The sequence below is a fragment of the Heliangelus exortis genome, chromosome 8 (genome assembly GCF_036169615.1).
Source record: "Heliangelus exortis chromosome 8, bHelExo1.hap1, whole genome shotgun sequence".
Lineage (NCBI taxonomy): Eukaryota > Metazoa > Chordata > Aves > Apodiformes > Trochilidae > Heliangelus > Heliangelus exortis.
In genome coordinates, this window is record NC_092429.1 from 25,786,778 (window position 1) to 25,807,116 (window position 20,339).

The following is a 20,339-nucleotide window of genomic DNA, read 5'->3' on the forward strand; positions in this document are numbered from 1 at the left end:
TTCATTTTTGTCGGTTTGTTTTACTCTGCAGTAAAAGCAGAGTTCCCGCGAGTCTGCCTTCCCACAAGTTTAGAATAGAATACAATTGGCTGGGTTGGAAGGGACCTCAGAGATAATCAAGTCCAACCCTTGATCCACTACCGCTGCAGTTTAAGCCTTGTGATGACTGATTTGGGTCTCTGAGAGGTGGACCTCTAATGAATTCTCTCCCAATGCTGGAAGTCTGTCTTGCACCCTCCCATACAGATTCCCAAGTGTCTCCTCAAGGGTAGGATCATACATAATGGAGGTTCTTCCCTTATCCACAGGCTTCAGAGATCACAGTCTTTCTTTGATCATTTGCCTGTTTTCACAAGACATTTAGTTTCCTATCTATATTTGGTATCACCACTGCCTTGGCCCAGCCAAACTGAACTGGCATGCAAATTAAAACTGCTAAGGTGGTGTTTAATAATGTGCAAAAACTGATTTACAAATGTGCTGGGAGCCACTGAAACCAGGTTAAAGGAACAAGTGACTCACTGGACATACAGCTGCTATACTTGGTGTGTTCTACAGCTCAGAGCTTGCTCACTGGGCTGCTATGGCTCAGAGCCATGCTGCTACCACACTGTCCTACTTGGAAATGCCTGAGACAGCTTTTAATAAAAATTTATTTATGAAAACCTACTGCATATGACACCCACCTCTCTTACTTGGGTTGCCAGATTTTTCAAGTTCACCATATGTAACATAGATCAAATACACACTCTTGAAACCAGTGCAGTTTTTAGAACTTCTCAGTTTGTCCCAGGTCTTGTATAAGGCTTTATATAAACAGTGTATCACTTAGTTACTGGATGTAGGATGTATAACAAAAATCTTGTTTGATTTTATTCCTCTTCTACAAACAAACTGCCTTACTACAGTTATCTCAAAGCAAAGCAGAAGCCATAAAAAGAAGAACTATTTATACTTAGTCTGAAGGTCAACTCAGCTTGCAAACTTTGTCTCAACTTACTATACTGCAGCCAAATACCTCAGCCTCTTCCCAGTAATATTTTTGACACAATGTCTTTAAATTCCACCCCTTCTGAAGACACAACCTTAATGCTTAGGAAATTTGTTTCAATTTGTTTTTAAACTAGCTTATATATATTTTACAAACAAGCTAATTATGTAGATAGTTTGTGTGTATCTTGTTTGGGTCCAGCATCCATTTTCAAAGGAAACAATTCAGGAACTACCTCTTGCACTGCTGAGTGGTTTGAGATACAATGCTAATTCTTCCACACATTTCTTGCTCTCCTCATAATGCTTCGTATCTTCAGCTCCACTACATAAAGTAATTGGTTGCTGCTCAGGAACCTGGAAAGAATAACATGTAGAGCTACAATGAATATGCATAAGTAAGTGGCAGCATGCACATGTGCCATGCACCACATCAAGAATGTTACTATCACGCATTTCCTGTTTTGTTTCTTTCTTAAAAATTCTATTATTACGTATTTCATCTGTTTCCATATAGCATTTAAACATCAGCAAAAATGAAGACAAAAAAAATGTAAAGCATTTATGGTTAGCAGATTTCTTTTATATAGTGGCTGACAGGAACTAGAAGGATTATCCATAACAAAAAAGAAAAAAAAAGAATTTCATATAACTATATAACTTTGACAAAAGCCACACATACTGGGCATCACCAAAGCTGACTGGCTAAGAAAACCCAAACTAACAAAAACCAAACCGAGCCAAACAAACACAAAACCCAGAGTCAGATAAGACAAATTCTGGTCTGCAGGTAAATACAGAGTCATATCTAGGGCCTCAAAGCTCTACTGTTATCCAGGACTAAGCATTCTGTTTGTTTTGATGTGGGTTTTTTAAATTTGTTTTTGTTGGGTTTTGGGTTTGATTGTAGCATTTATTTTTTTCATGCAGGCATTCACTGAAATCAGGATTTTTTCAAAGGAGCACTGGACTGCTTTTGTTTTCCTCCAGCTAAATTCTTAAAGCTTTAAACAAACTTGGGGGTGTAGCACAGCCCTGCTTCCCAACATCACTATTCAGCAATCAAATCAGTATGTGCTAGTGTAGAGAACTAAGATTTCTCAGAAGACTAAACACAAACAATTTTTGCATATGCTATTGATGTGCAAAAAGTTCTCAGACTTTTATTTCCAAGTCAATCACTATCCCACCAGCCATAACAGCATGCTAGTTATACAGAGCTGCTTACAGGGACAACCCAGGTCCTCAATCCAAAAGCACAGCCCTTAATACTCCAGTTAAATAGCTACAAACCCACTAACCCTTCACGTGCTACTCAGCAGTGTAAAGATATGTAAATAGCATTATGATGGCAGCAGCAAATCAAAGCAGGTAATATATAAGCAAAATATATATATATACACAAACATATATGGCTTCCACCACTTTCCAATTTAATCTCCAATTTTATTGGAAAGTAAACTGTTTCAATCATACATACAATCACACTTCTCCTATAGGCTCAGAAAACTGTGCATGCTGAGTTAGTCAGCTGATACACATTGTAAAATAAACTGTTTTACTGTTTTCTACTTTTACAGTAGATGACAAAGTCTCACTGTGTAACATAAAGCACAATCAACAGATGATACCACTCCAAAATTAACTGCATTAAGGTAGCCTGAAACAAACACCTCCTCTTTTATTCCTGTTAAAAACAAATCCAAAGTTTAATCATGCCAAGTCAGCAAGGTTAGCCTGGATACTTTTCAAAGAGTACAGTTAACTTGGGAATTCTTTTGGGTTTTGTCTTAATTTTGGGTATGTGGTAGTATTTCTTTGAGATGTTTTGTTGTTTTGTTTTGTCTTGGGTTGTTGTTTTTTTGTTTGGTTTTTTTTTTGGGGGGGGGGTGTTGTTGTCTGTAAGCAAGAAAGCTTTTACCCAAAAGAGATTTTGCAATTGCATCTTACAGTGAGTGGTCAGGCATAACTGTTGCAACAGCAACAGCCTCAGATGGACCGGTTTCTTGGGATTTGGGAAACAAATATTAACACCTTCAATATTTGCTTTCATGTCAACAAAATACTCCACCTCCTTTTCAAAAGCCATTTTAGCAATCTGCTTCTGTCTGGGAAGTTACACAAGCACAACAGGCTTGTTGATCAAGAAATGCACATTGTGTGCTTTTGTGCCAAGAGATACCACACAGTCTCTGCCCTACCTAGCACTGCAGTATATTTTGTACATATTCCTATTTACTCCTGCAAGCATTCAGTCTGATACCAGCACCAGACTGAAATACAATCACAGCATGACAACACCCAGTGGACAAAGAGGGCTTGGAACAGACATAGGACAGGAAGCAGTGTTCAGCCCTGGATTTCCATCTTGAATTAAGGCAGGTTTAGCACACAGTCACAGCAGCAGTTTGGAATGCCACACACAGCAAAACACCAATGAAATACAAGGACTGTCTAGGCAACTAACACAAAGCTTCCCCCTCCCTCAGGAAAAAGCTGGCATAGAAAAACATCCCAGAGTTAATCAAGCTATTCAACACTGTCTATCTGCACATCATTCCCATTTCTACTCTTTGCAAGATAAGCTTTAGTGTAAAAATTTAAGTCTTGTGCAACAGTACTGTTTGCAAAATGAACTTAGAGATTAGAGATTAACTTTTGTCTTAAACTGAAGCAAGCCTAGCACTGAAAAATAAAGCCAAATGCTTCTTTTGTGGTTTGAGGAGCAAAGACTGTTTTTCTCCCTCCATACATTTCCTATTCATTCCTGTGATGTCACAGTAAAACTTACAAATAATTTGAACTTTTGTCAGTTCTATTAAATGCACCTTTAAGACTTCAGGGCCAGAATGACTACAAAAACTATTTACCAATAGAAGAATTGTAAAGACATGATTCATAAAAGTCTCAAATCAGATTTTAATTTTGGCTTTATCACTGAGCTGCTGAGAGACAACTGAGAAACCATTCAATTCAAAGCATTTTCACTTCCCCTCTGCAAAATATAATTTCAATAGTATAGGACACTATGGTCACTACTGCTGACCACAGCTCTTGGGAGCCTCAAAATAGATGAGCTCCAGAGCAGCATCATTTTTTTCTTCCTCATTCAATTCCACTCTCTCAGACACCCTTATCATATTTTTCACTGCAAACACATTTACATAATATATGTAACACCTCCCAAAGGGGACTACAACAAAACAGTAAAATCAAATCTCAGATGTTGAATTACTTTACATTTGTGATTGTTTTGTGTGCATCTACCTTGGCAGTGACTCTGAGTATCCTGGCAGTGGAATGCTGCCCATCAGCATGACTACCTGTGTCTGTGGGAAGAGGCAGGATACGATGGCATGAGGAAGGGGACCGGAAATGAATGCTAAAACATCACCTCATAGTAGGTGGTGATTTTGAATTGGTGATTTAAGCATAATTTGACGAAAGATGTCAGCTTGAGTTGTCACTAATTACCATTAGACATCTAATTGCACAGAATGAGAACCTGTTAAACAGACCAAACTCCCAGATGCCTGGTTTGAAAATTATTCCTCCTGATCTTTTTTTTTTTTTTTTTTTTTTTGGGAAAATATTAATTTGTTTCCTGCCAAAAACTGAAACAAAACAAAAACACAAAACCACCAAAAAAACCAAAACCACCAAAAAACCAAAAAAAACCCAACCCAAAGCCTACATTATCTTCAGTTCCTCAGCAGCTGGCACTATGGACAACTTTACACGTAAGACCTTCTTTGAGGCATCTCAATTCACCGAAAGTTACAACACGAAATGTGCTGCTAATAATGCTGCAATTGTAATCTTCCCACTTTGAAAAGGCCATCAGTTATGCTCACTCCACCTGTTCTCATATATAAAATTCCATGCCCTAGTGCCTAGAGTTGTATTTAGCATGTCCAGCAGGAGACTATGAAAGAAATTAAAGAACCACAGGAATCTCTGCCACTTAATGTCACCTGCTTGGAATGTGCCCACTGCTGTTTCATGTGTTTAAAAAAAAAAACAGGAGGGAAGAGATTAGATGACAGATCCATGGTTATTCACCTTCAAAACACTAGGCTGGTGAATATTTAAAATAGTTGCATATATATATGGGTGCCTGAATAATTAAAACTCAAAGCCTCATCCCCACATAAATTGGTTTAAGGTATTTCTTTACTTAGGAAGTTTAAAAAGTAAGGTATCCCATTAATGCCTTTTTGATTTGTGTTCAAGGCTGCTGTGCCTCCCTTCCCTGAAATACACTCAGCTATTTCCAGCTCTCCCAGAAATAATAATTCTCACCTTCCCCTTCACCCCTTCTCATTGTCATCACCTTATACAGCTGAACACGTGGCCTGAACTGCCCAACCACTGCCTTCCAGAACAGGCCTTGTAACCACTGTTTAGGCAGCAGAATTTAAGAGTCTGCAACATCTTCACATTAAGTGTTGCTGTAAGATGAGAAACAGGTTGCATTTTTGGAAACAGGTGGGGAGAAAGAAACAGCCTGTAATTCAAGTAATAAACCAACTCTTTTCACCATTAAGGTGACAAAATCATTTTATCCATGAGGCAGCAGCGTGCTCTTGTTGCCAGGAAGCCCAATAAAATCCTAGGCTGTATAAGAAAGTGTGGTTAGCAGGTGGAGAGAGGGCATTCTCCCCCTCTACTGTGTGCCCTGGTGAGGCCACAGCTGGAATACTGCATCCAGTTCTGGGCTTCGCAGTTCAAGAGAGACAGGGATCTACTGGAGAGTCCAGTGGAGGGCAACAAAGATGGCTGGTGGATTGGAGCATCTCTCTTATGAGATTAAGGGACACTAACAACACATACACCCTCTTGAAATTAAAGCAAAAAGTGGAACAAAATGGGTTTAGTTTCATTGAAGTTGATGAACCTACTCATGCTTCATAAGCTGGCTTGCTGTTTGCATAACTTTTGTTGGTATGTACACCTTTATGGGACAAAGTTAAAAATTACAATTTACAGCAATTCTTCTGAAGTTTTTGTCAAACTTTTTTTTCTGTTTTGTTTTTTTTAAATGGCTTTAGAGACTAGTGGAAAATAGCAACTGTTCCTCTGTCTTTCACAGCAAATCGGCATACTTATTTTCTAGTATTCTGCAGTCTGGTAAACACTACAACAGGTGCCAGGAAGGAAAAAGAAAGTAAAAGGAGGGCAAGTTACAATGAATGCTGATTTCATTCACATGCTGAGTGAAAAAAGGAACTCAGGAGAAGTGGTAGAAACTTATTTTAAGGGGAATGTTTGTCAATAATAAAAATCCAGCTAGGATTACCTATCATTTTTTAGGTAACAGCAAGCAGCATACATGCAGGAATAAGTAGCAAATCAGGGGAAAAGAATAGCATCTGCTATCAATCTTGAACATAAAAATTTAAGATACAAAAAGGAGCACAAAAATTGTTATTAGTTCAAAGTCAGAAACTAGAGTTCAGAGCACTCTCAAGACAAATACAATACTATAAAGCCACTCTTCCTTCTTCATATATCACACACATATGGATGAGGAAACCCTGGTTAGCTAACAGGTAAAACCAGAATAAAATTCTGAATTAGTTGTAACAGAAGCAGGGTGATTTTCCATCTCATTACAGGGCATCTTGTTTTTATGGAAATTTTAATTCAGGCACAGATCAAGTTAAAGCTATCGCATAGCTTCTCACAAAGCTTAACAAACGCACACAGAGCAAGCAAAACCAAAAAATGCAGGAGGAAAAAGACACTAATCATAAGTGTGGACATTTGGATGGAGCTGGAACTATTCTTTAAGTTCCAGAGAGGAAGGAAGGAAGAATTAAGGGAGAAAAAGAATGAGAATATATATTGATGGCATCACCCACAGATTTCACACTGCTTGGAAGCTCTTCAAAGATGGTGGCACACATGTACCACAGAAATGGAAATACACAGTCTCATCACCCTCTCCTGCAGAGCAGGATGAGTCACTTAGCACAGCCAGAAAGACAAATTATTTCTAAAATTTCTGACGCAGCTTCTATGCCACACACAGCAGCAGAATAACTACAAATTAGCCATATTACTTGATAAACCAAATGAAAAAAGAAGTGACAAAAGCACATCTGGCTCCCTAGGCCCCAGTACCTAACAAAAAGCATCAAAAGATTTTTCTTCCACATTTTTTTTTATAGTTCCTCCACAATACAGCTCTTCCCTGAACACAGATCTCATATAATTTTCTGCTTCCTCCAGCTCCACTGAGGCCAGACATGGAAGCAGAACAAAGGAAAACAATAACCCCTCTAAGGTAACATCATATCACTTTACTCCTTACCCATTAGACATGATTGTCTCTTCTCCTCTCCCCAAGCCCACAATCCTGTCCAGCCTTGGGAGGCTGGGTCACAAGTAACTACCAGTGATTTAACCATTATAAGCTTATTACATCTGTGCTGCAACTGAACAGTGTGATCCTGCTTTCTACACATTCCTGTCCCTTTGCTTGGGCTGCCATCAGTCCCAGAGCTCTCGCCCCCACCAGGTGACTGGTTCAGCTGACCTCCCAAATACCTGTTCCAGCAAAAAGGGGAGTCTCAGGTAGGCTGCCCCCAGTCACCTGTATGGATTTAGATTAGGTCAGCTCAGAAAATGACATTTCCAGAGCACAAACTAAACATAATGACTCCTACCAGAAAGGTCTGCCCCATTTCCCTTACTCCCCCCTCCTGCTTTTGGAACAGCTGATCATCAATCTGTAAGGCAAATATGGTAAAGCAAGCAGCCTACCACAGAAGAAAGGTCTCCCACCAGATTATCTTGCTGATCCAGCTCATCCCTTTGGCAGAGCATAGCTAGATATGAATTAGGGAAGAAGGAAGGGAACAGAACCAACCTGTTCTGGTGATAGCCCTTGGCTACACTAAATCAGATATAACACAAAAATGTCAGGGACTGGTAGAAGCAAGAATTGAACTGTTGTTCCAGGCACCACTAGTGCTGCACATCAAAAGTTTAAAACCTGTGCTTGTGTTGTCAAAGTCAGTCTACCAAAACATAGATGTTGACTCTACACACTGTTAACACTCACATTCTTTTTTCATGTCTCATCCTCCTAAAAGAGGGAAACCACTGAAACAAACAAACAGTGATACCTGAGCACCCACTAGCTGCAGCAAAGCTGAGTTCACAGGAAGGAGTTCGATGTCTGTATTGATAGTGGTCTGGTCAAAAGGGCAGGCCTTACGATGGAGCTTGTTGAGACACATCTTGCAGACAGTGTGGCCACAACCCAAGCTGATGGGCTTCCGGATTGTTTCGTCAAAAGTCTGTGTGCAAATCGGGCAGGAGAGAAAATCCGTCCACTGTGGAGCTTGTACAGGCATTGTGTCAGGAGTTAATTGACAAGACAAAAATTTAAAGCACAGATTCCACTGGAATCAAAATCTTCGAAAAAAAGTCTGTTTGTTTTAAGTATCTTCTGTAAGTACAGACAGTCAGCACATAGTGTGAAACATAACCTGAAAGGAAACAGAAATGGATGGTTAGCATTCTCTGCTGGAACAGGCATGTGAAATGATTTGTGCCAGGTAAATATTGCTTGTAGAGGTACAGCTGAACTGGGAGTGCACTTCTGACATTGTTTTAAAGAGGACTGTGTCATAACTTGCTTTAATTCTTGGGCAAAGGAAAAGGCACTTAAAACCGTTTTTGCTGTTGTGCAGATTAAAAAAAACCCACAAAATCAAGACAGTTATCTATTTCCTTGGCATTAAAAACTTGTTAGCTTGTTTTTTTTTTCTTTACAAATGATCCAATTAACAGCAACTAGAGCTGAATAATAGAAAAACCCAATCAAAACAATCACAACAAAATATTTATAGTATCCATTGTGAGCCTGAATAATTTTGCTTAAGCAAAGCTTCATCCAAAATTTCTATCACAAGCAAGTATTTTTTTCATGTCTCTGGATTGGCACACAATGACTCTATTGAAACATCTGAGCTGCCATAACCTCCAGAAGAAATGAATGAATGGGTCAGGGTACAGTCAGACACCATCTGTGTGCAATACATCTCACACACATCACTAGGTAGTACTACAGATTGCTACTACAGCACCTTCACACATTTATAGAGCTGCACAGTACCAACATGGGCTTGTCCAGCCAGTCACATCTCAGTTACCCTGGGAATCTCCATGCATTTTTTGGGTATAATTCAACTTGCCCTCAGTCTGCCCACCAAGCTGTTCAATCCCTTAAAAATAGGAAGAAAATTTCTAGAAGTCACTTTGGACTGGACGAGTGACAAATGTTTCTGGAGGGCCCTTTTCTAACCCTGACTTAGGCATTCATTGCCTACCTAGGGTTTATATTGACAAAGAAAGTAACATCTTTACTGCAAGAAATTACACTGAAACATTACAAAAGAAAGAACCTGGGAGGTCTTCATTAATTGGTAATTTTGAATCAAAACACTAGGAAGATCAATTGTTACTAATTATAAGCAAATGGAAGAGAAAACATCCCTTTGGGACACAAATAAAAGAACTCTCCGTGTAAGGAGAAATATCAAAGAATAGACAGATGAAGTGACATGAAAAGATTCATTATCAAAAGGAAAATAGGTACTAAAAAAATTCTGATATGTGGCTTACTTTCTATCACCAGTGAAGTTTGAAAAAAACCCCAAAACAAAGCAAGTCAGATTTACTACCAAAGAGATTCTTCTAAATCCAACACCAAGACAACAACAACAAAACAACCCAATTTCCCTTTCCCATATACCACTGGCTTCTGTTTCATACCAAGTGTGCACTTGCCTCCTAATACATCTTCAGATAGAAAGCACTTATATAAGCAAAACAGCAACTGTTTCTCTATTTAGCTTAAAAAACAACTTCAAAATTAAAATTAAAATCTGTTCTAAGTAAAGGCAAAGACCAAAACTTCAAGTTAGGACTTGTGCAATTCAGAATCAAAGCATTTTAAAACAGCAACAAAAATCTAACAGTAAAACAGAGGCTATGAAAAGCCTCAGGCTTTTGTTTCAGAATTTAGTGCAATGCAGTTAATATCATTTTACCAAGGCAAGCAATGAGAGTTACTAGTTAAACTTTTAGCCATGTTTTATCAACTAAACATTGAAGCTTAGTTTTAAAGCTAATAAAATCTATTTCTGTCTTCAAAAGATGCTGCACAATGCCACACAGTCACTGCTTCTCAGCAAACAATGAATCAATGAGAAATCAATACTACCCAAACAGGGTGGTACTGAGGAAGATGGACTGCAGTGTGGTTAATTTTGACACCATCAATGCACAATGAGATCTCCCAAGGTTACTCAGGGTCATTGTGCCCCCTTTCATCCTCTCATTACCTCTTTAATAGCAAATCAATTTTTTTCATCCTGTCATCAGACAGCAATTCCATTACTACTGTGTCATCATAAACCAAATGAAAATATTCACACTTGTAAATTACTTGACCAAGCAAACTTCCCAAAACACAGAATATTTCCAGGCATTCCCCCCCCTCCTTTATATATTTGAGTATAACTCTGTATCAAGTATTCTAATTAGAATAATTTTTGGTAAAACAAATCTGTAACAGAAATGACCTTAAAACTCCACAAAAGCCCTCCTGCAAAGAGCAATACACAGCTAGATAAATCTAGTGCTATGCATTGCTGTGCTATGAAATAACATTTGAGGTTCAACACTGAAGAGCTGAGTCACGTAGCTTCCTTTCTACCACATTGGTGCTAAAATATCCACCAACAATTTCCCGGGCTCATCTGCAATTCAGAAACAATTTGAACAATCTATTTGAAACATTATTAACCAAGTGTTAAGGAAAAGAGCAGTTTCTTACTGAGAAAAACTCAAATAAGAAACTAACATGAAGCTATGCCATCACTAGAAATTATATGCAGACTCAAGAGACTCCATCATCCTAAACTCTGAACTGGAAGAAAGGAGTTGCACACAACTCTAAGAGTTAATTAAGAAAAAAAACCCACCAACAACAACCAAAACCATTCCAAAACTAAACAGGGTCATGTTCCTACCTGCACTTCTGGCCATTCCAGACAACTGGCATAATGAAATGGGTCACACTCATTTATAATCTCAGAAGCTGAAAGGGAAGTATGGGGAGTTTGGAGACAGAGGGAGTAATTAGTGGCATCCCTTATCTCTTATCAAGGCAAGTCTCAAAAGGCTGGATAACAATGGAAGCAAAGCTACACAAAACCCCAACTCTTGCAAGGGTTCTAAAGAGTCCAAGCCTGGTATCTAACTGCCAGAACAGAAGGGCACATCACACCTGAATGGAAAACCCAGAGCCCTACCTGGATATGCCATCACCAAAGAGGCAGGTTTCACCAGTGGGTGAGAGTTCTCACTTTCCTGTGATGGACTTCTCTCCTACCACTCACTTCAGACTCCACAGCACCCAGGGACCCATACTGCTGCCAAAATGCCAGAGAAAGGCCAGACATAACACTGACAATGGAAAATACCACTGGGAAAAACCTCAGGAAATCATCTGTTTCGGCACAAGTATATCTGCTAGAGCAGATGGCTAACTGGCTTGATCCAGCCAACCTTTTCCTCACAAGAGGAAAGAAAAGCTGTTTGAGCAACAAACCCTTCTCTGCTAATAAATCTCCCAAGCAGATGAGCACAGAAGTGTAGAATTCCTCCAGTCCCATAGAAGATGGTTCATAGACTGATGGCTCACGAGCTGCATGCATATGGGCTGGCACCAAAGCAGGTACTGCTGCTGCCACAGCTTTCCACATAGATGGTCCCATCTTCCTGCTGGATCTTTATTCTCCACACAAGGAAGCAGAGTCACATGTGGGTCATGCACCTAAAAGTTACTATGAGAAAGATGTGTGCCTTTTTATAAGGTTCGAGACTTTGAATACCTTGGAAATAGCTGGAAACAAAATACTCCTCAACTTCAGAGAGCTACTTTAACCAGGAGAGACTACAAATGACAATAAAATTATGGGAAGGAGACACTTTCATTATCACACACAGCTATTGAAACCATCCTTACTGCAGAAAGAGAACAATTGTACAGATAAGGCAGGTAAAGCATATTCATACTTTCACAGCACAACACTTTAAAAAATGTTTTTCTCTTGCATTATGCTAGAGGTGAGCAAAACAAAGAATGGAAGTCTTTATAAAAGACATACCTGTTTAAAATAACCCTTCCCTTAATATGACATTTTTTAACCACTTGATTCACAAAGTATCTCATACATGTTAGCTGCCAACACTTTAAATATACACACACTTCCACATGCATGATTGAGGAAAATAAACACATCCCAAACAAAACAAACTAAGAAAACACATCCAATGTACATAAACTGAAGACAAGAAGAATGGCATTAGGATATTAAAGAGGAAGATGGTCAAGAAAGACCCTGAACACTATACTGGAAGCAGAGACAGATTTATTTGGTATTTCTGAGTTTGAAAATACAAAATATCTGTATGGAAGACTCTTCCTCATGCATAAGCTGCTTTTATCCACAGCTAGAAGAAAATATGCCCCTCTATAGGTTCTTCCCAACCCCCCTAAAAAACCCTTGAAATTCCATCCCTCAACCCAGACTGCAAATGTCACACTGTGATCAGATCAGTGACCCATCTCCTCTGGGAACCTGCCAGTGCTTCAGAGAAAGATAGGAATGTTCTGTAAACTGGGACTACTGCCTCAATGCTTTATCACATTCTTTCCTCTGCCAGACTACAGTTTAGAGGGGTACAGTCTCCTGTCCAAGCTGCCTTACATCTGTGACAGCAGGAGCCTCCACACAGAGCTAGAAAGCTTTAGACACTCAGCCCTCAAGAAAAAAACTTTGAAAATCCAAAACACTTTGTACCAAGACCCACTGGCATAAAGTTGAATACATGATGACTTGCAGGAAAAATCTTTCTGCTGTCAGTTCAAATCTAACTCCCTCAAACTAATTGCACTCTCCAAGGCCTTTGATACAATCCCAAGTATATCCTGACTTGTCTCACAAGCATGTTACTTTGACTTAACGTGTACTAGCACATACATATCATGTGCCACTTCGTCACACACCAGTTGGCACTGATCTTTCCCAGCAGCAGTCCACAGTAAGTCACAGTACAGTTTCAGGCAGATGACTCAGCACACCTCCAAGGCACCCTCTGCTCAGTTTCTGCTGTTTCAGTACACACAGCTCTTAACAGCCTTACCTGCTCTCATGTTTTTACACATCTCAATGTCACTTCACTGATCTTTTCTAACTAAGGAATATCATCTTCCTGAAATGCAAAGATCAAAAGTCTGAATAATAGTAATTTTTATTGTCTGCTTTTATTTCAGTCCTGAAGCTGGTTTTTTTTGGTTTTGTTTTTTTTGTTTTTTGCTGAGTCTCACTCAGAAATAAAACAAGCAGAACTTCCTGTAGCAGTTAACAGCAAGCACAAGTAAGCCTATTGCCTATTTAGTGCTCAACACTACAGCAGCTCCTCACTGCCAAACCAAACTCACACCAGCAGTGCTCGTCTAATCTATAGAATAAAAGTTAATAGGAGTTTTTATTAAAGAAAGACAATTTTATTGAGTGGTATGTTACACTTCTGAAAAAAAGCAACCTAGCCAAAGACGCAGAGCTCTCTCCTGTGAGATTGCCTCTGCAGTACATTCACTACTTCAAAACCTGACACTCAAGATGAAAAATAAAGCAAAAACCTAAACAAAATGAGTGGTAAAACAAGTTCTAACTAATAAGAATTACCAGACATAAACAGTGCAACCCTAACCAACAACCAGATCCCCTCTACCTTCACCTGGTGCCAGGCACCATCAATTTTCACCAGTGCTTCAACAGGACCCTATTTAGGTAAAGAAGTTTTCTACTCCAGTGTGGTCTACGTAATAAGCAGCACTTCCGAGAACACTCGGGTATCCTTCTTGTGTTTCCTGAGGACAGGTCCAGGACCTACCTTGAATTTCATTTGAGGGAAAAAGTTGACTTGACAAACCATGGCAATCTCTGACCAGCCTAAAGTAATGGGTTGTTTACAGAGGCTCAATACTGTTCTCAAAAGGCATGCTGAAGCCACACACACACACAAACACCCCAAATGCCAACTTCACAATCAACGAAAAGGAAGAATCACACTAGCTATGTTTTCTATACCCAGTTCTACAGAAAAACCTCCAAAAATCCACGCCTGATGAGAGAAGAGCAAGTAGAAGAAAAGCTTCTTACCTCCACCCGGGGAGCTCCATGAAAAAACACATAAGCCCAGAAGAGTATTTCTGACAGATTGAGGTTTTTTTTTTCTCCTGTTTGCTCTCTGAAACTTCGCTGTACACCAACTGATTGCAAGCCCTTCACTTCCTCATTCCTCCTCCGCGCATGCCCTCTCCCCAACAGAACAGAACAGAGCTCTGCAACAGAAAGTCCCATCCAGCAGCAAATCCTGGAAGTTTGTGGGCAACCCATGTTCCCACTCACCCTTTTTTTACAGCTGCATAAACACTCACAGGCTCCAATAGCTATACAAAAGGTCTCTTTAAAAAGAAAAAGGTAAAAAGAAAGAGTACATCATGAACACGATCAAAATTCTGTGCCAAGCTGAAGCTCAGTTAAATTATACTCAGTATTTACTTACTTTTATCCTCAGTAATTTTTTTTTGACTGTGAAAATGAGGGAAGAAGTTTATCTACTTTCAAGCAAGTGTCTCTAAGTTGGTAATCTGTAAAGGAATTTCCCTCAGGAAAATGAGGGCAATTAAGGACAAGATATTATCCCTCATTTGAAGCTTCCTGGAGTTCAACAACACAAGGATCTGAAAAGCATTCCAACAGAGGATCTGAAAGCATTTTACGAAAATTTAGGCTTCACATCTTTTGAGGCAAGAGCTAATGTCTTACTACAGAACAGAAAACTGTGGAATAAAGTTATCCACCAAGGGTTTCACAAGGAAAAAAAAAAATTGCATTAAATCTAATATCTACTTTTCTTGATCTCTTACTTATACTCAGCATTTGATCACCAGTATTGCACCATAAGGGTCGTGAACTTGCAAAAAGAACACATGCAGAGGAAGCTTAAACCTCCCTGCTCATACTCCCCAAAACATATGACCTGCACATGGCTCAAAAAGTTAATTTTTTGATAAGACAATAATGACAAACATGATGATTTCTGCTTGATATTATACATCTCTTACAGATTGTTTAGAAGAACAGGGAAGTGACCAAATCAGTAGTAAAAGGTTTTGTGATCTATTACCTAGGAAATTTTTCCTACCAACCATAAGAACTCCCAAGTCCATAAATTATTAAATCTAGGGACATTATTAAATCTAACAGTAGACAAGCACATCTAGAACAAATTCCTTTCAAATTAAGAGTTACAGCATTTGTCAATGCCAATTACTGTAACAGTAACACAATTATTAAATCAGGATTAAAACCAGATTAACAGAAGAGAGGCAGAAAACACTTAGAAGTTTTTAGAAGAGAGTCTTCGGTTCAAGTGGTCAAATATTCAAGAGCTACCCATCCTGTTCTCAAGGAGGCAAACACAGCGCAAAAGCAGATACACGTTTGAACAGTTGCTTTCTGAACATCCAAATAATTGTTAGTATAAGTTAGTACAAGTATGAATTTGAAAACTATAGCTAATGATCAAGCAAGTAATATGCCCCTGAAGGATTGCATTCTGACAAAGCTGAATCTGAGGCCTTTTCTAAGTAATTGGGGAAGTTAGGACAATTCCTTATCCATAAAAGACCACCAGACAACACAGGTTAAAATTTGTGCATCTAGAGGATTGATCTCTCCTACCACAGATTTTCAGAATTTAGACAAGAGCCTATATTGCAAAAAAGGTTTTGTTTGGTTTAACAAACAAACAAAAACCCCTTGACTTCCAGATTCGCTTGTGCATGGCATAAGATCACCCATGAAAGAAGCCACAGTAAAGCTAAACAGGACAAGCTTGTAAAAATCTTCAGATTCAAGGGTACAGACATACAACACCTCCTGATGTCAGCTAGAAAAGTCAATACTCTTCCTTAGCCATTCCTGAGATACTCCAGCTGAACTGTGTGCACTGTTGTTCCCCAGCTGAAGCCAGCACTTTTATATTTAGATCTTCATTAATAAGCACAGGTAGGCAGAAATGTGGGTGGATAGCAATTACATCATCAATGCCTCATTTTTAACTGAAACAGAGCAACAAATCCACCACACAAGCAGCCCATCTAAAATAAAAATTTAAGTGGTAAACTTCAAGAAGAGAAAACAATGAGAAGTGGATAGCATTCTGGAGACTATAATCACTTCAGCTGCATAAACACAGGTGAAAGAAATCAAAACTTTTTTATCTGTATTTACCTTTTAGTGACCTGAAACATCCAAAGAATCATAGGAGTATGATTGGCATTTGCTAATGAGAAATCACAATGAAGACAGAAGCCACCAAGCTCATTGTAATTCTTTTCCATGCAGGAGTAATTTACAGTTACCTGACTACTCCAATAGCAGTTCAAAAGATCAAAATGTAAATTTCAACAAATGGGGGGGGACACATCTTGTTGCCACCGCAGTGCCTTTGCCCTTCCCTAGACTGAGACAAGTAGACATGAATCATGAAATCCCAGCACAATTCAATGAAAGAGAAAGCATAAAAAACCTAACCAAGCAAAAAATTAGAAAGTGTTGCTCACCACCCACTCTCCAGTAAGAGCTTCTCTCTCAACTTGATTCAGCAGCTATAATTCTGCTTTGATGTCAGCGATACCACAGCTACAAGGAACAATAGCACAGCAATATGAAATAATGAGACAGAAAAGGGAAGAATTAAAGTCTGGCTCAAGATACTCATAAAAACCTGTCCATAGCAGCTCCCTAACCTACAATATAATAAATCTTGCCTGTCTTGAGCTCCCAAGCAAACAGAAGTAATCCAGAAAATGCCACAGCTAATTCTTTTTGGAGTGCTTTCTGTGTTTGAATGCTTTTTTTTTCATAGCATACTGTGAAAATATTACTGAAAATACTTATTTGATAGACTTAGGAGGCAAAAATCAAGTAACAGTCTGAATTACCTTCCCAACTCCTTCCTCTTATAGAGTTCACATTACACTGTTTACTCTGAAAAAAGTTTTCATTTGTTTTCAGACTACCTAGTAGGTTCAAAAATACCCAAGCCTCCTAGGTCCAAATTTCCAGGTGCACCAGTAAGAAATGCTGAAATATAGTGTTAAGTAAATATAAATGCTACTTCCAAGGACAGGGAAGAAGAGGTTGCTATTTCAACGGGTCACTGAAAGTGTAAAATATGTAAGTAAAACTCCATTTTATATATAACTTCACAAGTTCAGTGCCCATGTGAAAACTTTGTCTCAGAAAACCTTTAGTGTTTTTTTCCTCCCTTTTAATTTCTTTGATTTGGAGGTGGTTTTTCTTGTTACTTAGTAGATGCTCCCATTTAAAAATAGACACCAAATAGCTTCATGTTAATGACTGTTTACATAACAGTAGTCTCTAATAAAGCTTCAGTTATTCTGTTTACCTTCAAAGCAATTTATTTTGGAAGACCGCACTTAAACATCAAAAAGATCTTTTAATAAATGCACAAAGTCATCCAAGAATAGTGAAAACAACTAATGAATTTTTAAACAAAAGTACTGAAGTAGTTGCTTGCCTGCCTGTTTTCTATTCATGAGTTCATTTTAACCATATTATAATCACAAGAAAGGTTCTCTTATTATGTGCTGTATACAAAACAATCTCTAGACTACTATGATGTTATTTCAAAAGGCAATGGAGAACCTAGTTTGCTGGCATACACATTTCATCATGGAATTCACAACACCAAAAAATAATTTCATTCCTCTGAGACTTTGATTCTATACCCAGTCACACCCTTCTCTCAAAGATTTTGAGACAGAATTATTAAACTTTATCAGCTTCAAGAATTCAGCTCCTCTACATCAGGCACCTGTTCAGTCAGTCATATGATATAATTTCTTCAGTAGGAAAACAATGTAGGGCACTAGCAACTTCAGAGAGAAGAAACATTTGAAAACAGTTGTCAAAACACTGTTCTGCTTACCACAACACTGCATTCTTAACAACCACTTCCAGAAAGTGGAGGTAAGCAAACTGAGGAGTTTCTAATAGAAGATAATCTAGGGTTTCCCCATATCTTTGCCAGATTGCACCTTAAGTCTAGCTGCACACATCCTGTCCAGAACTGAAAAAAAAGTTGATAAAAGATCAGTGAAAACACACAAACTGTAAACTAAGACCAAATGATAGCCACTACTTACGAGTGTGAGACTGACAGAACCTCAACTCTATGAAGACAGCAAATAATTACCTGTATTGCTTGCAAAAAGCTAACATGGGTTAATCATTTTAGCATTGTGAAGACTGAAACATTAGGACTCAGGTTTTTTTTCTGCCACCAATGAAGAGAGATCATGAAACTACACATTTGGCACTTTCAGTGCAGCTGCATGCATGGCTTTTACAGTGGGGCAAGCCAGAACTGCTTCTCAGAAAAGTACCACTGGCTTCTCCCTGGTGCCAGATCTAAATTTGACACATGCCATCTACACCAGAGACCCAAGCCAAATCCTTTTCCTTCTCACGTTAGCTTTCCGGGTATGGTCAGGTGCTCTTGGGAACCTTAGGGAAAGGGGGGGGGAACACAGAAGATGAAAATGGCAAGACAACATTTTAGCTTCAGCACAAGTTTATGAAAGTTTTAGATGTAGTTTCATGAGCAGCTTATTTTGACACAGCCAGGACAAAAAAGATTTTAAAGTATGTCATCAATGGAACCCATTAAGGTACTGGCCAAGTTTTAACTATACACTTAAATGCTATTAAGCAATCCTAACAATAAGGATGACTAGACTAACAGTTTGGCATGATGAGAGTAGGTGAAATGTAATAAGGAACTCAAGTGATAACAACCCCTAGCATTGTTCCTTCACACTACATCCACCTAAAAAAAAATCTTCTGTATTTCAAAACTAATGCTTCACAGATAGATTTAACCAATGTTTCTTGATAGGATCAGTCATGCAAATACAGTCAAAACCATCCTTTTAGCTAATCATGGCTACAGCAGTGAGCAAAGTGCTATATAAAAAAGGAAGAATGCTGTAGCTGTCTGTAACTCCACCTCTTCTTCCTGCCCTTCTTAGAGCCAAGAGTGCCAAACATAGAAGCAATAATGTAAAGGCTACAAAAGCTGATGCATAAATAGCTTACAGGGACGAAACTAAGCCAGATCTCCTCCTCTGGCAAGCTCTCTAGTAGCTTCACTAGTAATAATAGTAGGGATATTAAGATAACAACAGAAGTTTCATAGATTACTATTCTGCTTGTTTCTATGACACAGGCTGCAATTGCGTTTTAATAATGTAACCTAATCTACACTAGAACTCTGGAGTCATCCAAGGTTAAGGAGCAGCTCATTGCAGAAATGGCAGTGAGCCTGGAGTTTCTCATCTGTTGTAGGAGTTCCATAAAAAGTTAGCTAGTCAACATACTATTCATGATTTTCTCCACTCCTCTGAGCATAGTTTTGTTATAAAAATCCAAACATTATTCACCATGGACAAACCCGCTCATCACTTTTAAGTAGTGTTAAATCACCATTCACACAGGGCTTAAAGTCTTTAAATATCAGTAGGAGAGGTCACACAAGAGTTGCTGAAAAGCAGGTTAATTCAGGTACTTCTGACTCAATGTAATTGAGCCTCATTTGTTTTAAATGCTACTGGCACCCTGTGATTCAATTTGTAGCACTGCTAAAAAGAGCAGTTCCACAGGCCAGAAATAGCCTGGGGGAAGGTACTCCTTTTCAAAGAAACGTTTCACATAACCTTCAATTATAGGGGAAAAAAAACCGACAACCAAACCTAAATATTTTGCTACTTTGGTGTTAGCCTGCTTACCTGCCAGATTTATAAAAATAGCATCGTTTCTTTACAGCTTTACAAGATCATTAAAAACACTACTTGTGGTTTTCCTTGAGTGGAAACAAAGACTCAGTTCTCAGGGCTTCCATTAAACACCTACTGTAACCAATAACAAACATCTCACAGCTTTTTAACAACAAAAATGAAAGCTGTTTTGTCATTTTTCTTTGGGTTGTTTGTTTTGTTTGTTTCATTTGGGTGGTTTGGTTTTTTTAATATAGCAAACAATGCAATACTCATGTATAGGAAAAAAAAAAAATCCAAACCTCTAATATCCCATTGATTCGCCTATCAGTGACGGATCCTGGTAATATTTATTTTTGGCAGGAGCCTGATATAAAATGGAAGAGTATCT

General features: G+C 38.7%; 1 protein-coding gene across 20 annotated transcripts in view; it reads right to left on the reverse strand.

Moving 5' to 3' along the window:
* The window catches only part of RC3H1 (ring finger and CCCH-type domains 1), a 65,441-nt gene that overhangs the window by 33,111 nt on the left and 11,991 nt on the right, over positions 1-20,339 (reverse strand). For 12 of the 20 annotated variants that reach the window (XM_071751112.1, XM_071751123.1, XM_071751118.1 and 9 more), the window contains 2 exons: positions 8,124-8,489; positions 1,224-1,347 (listed from right to left, as the gene is read on the reverse strand). In XM_071751112.1, the coding sequence (XP_071607213.1) occupies positions 1,224-1,347; positions 8,124-8,354 (355 nt within the window). In that variant the 5' untranslated portion in view covers positions 8,355-8,489. Of the gene's footprint in view, positions 1-1,223; positions 1,348-8,123; positions 8,490-14,240; positions 14,391-20,339 lie in introns of those variants that run through there. The other 8 variants (XM_071751115.1, XM_071751119.1, XM_071751109.1 and 5 more) reach the window with 3 other exon arrangements.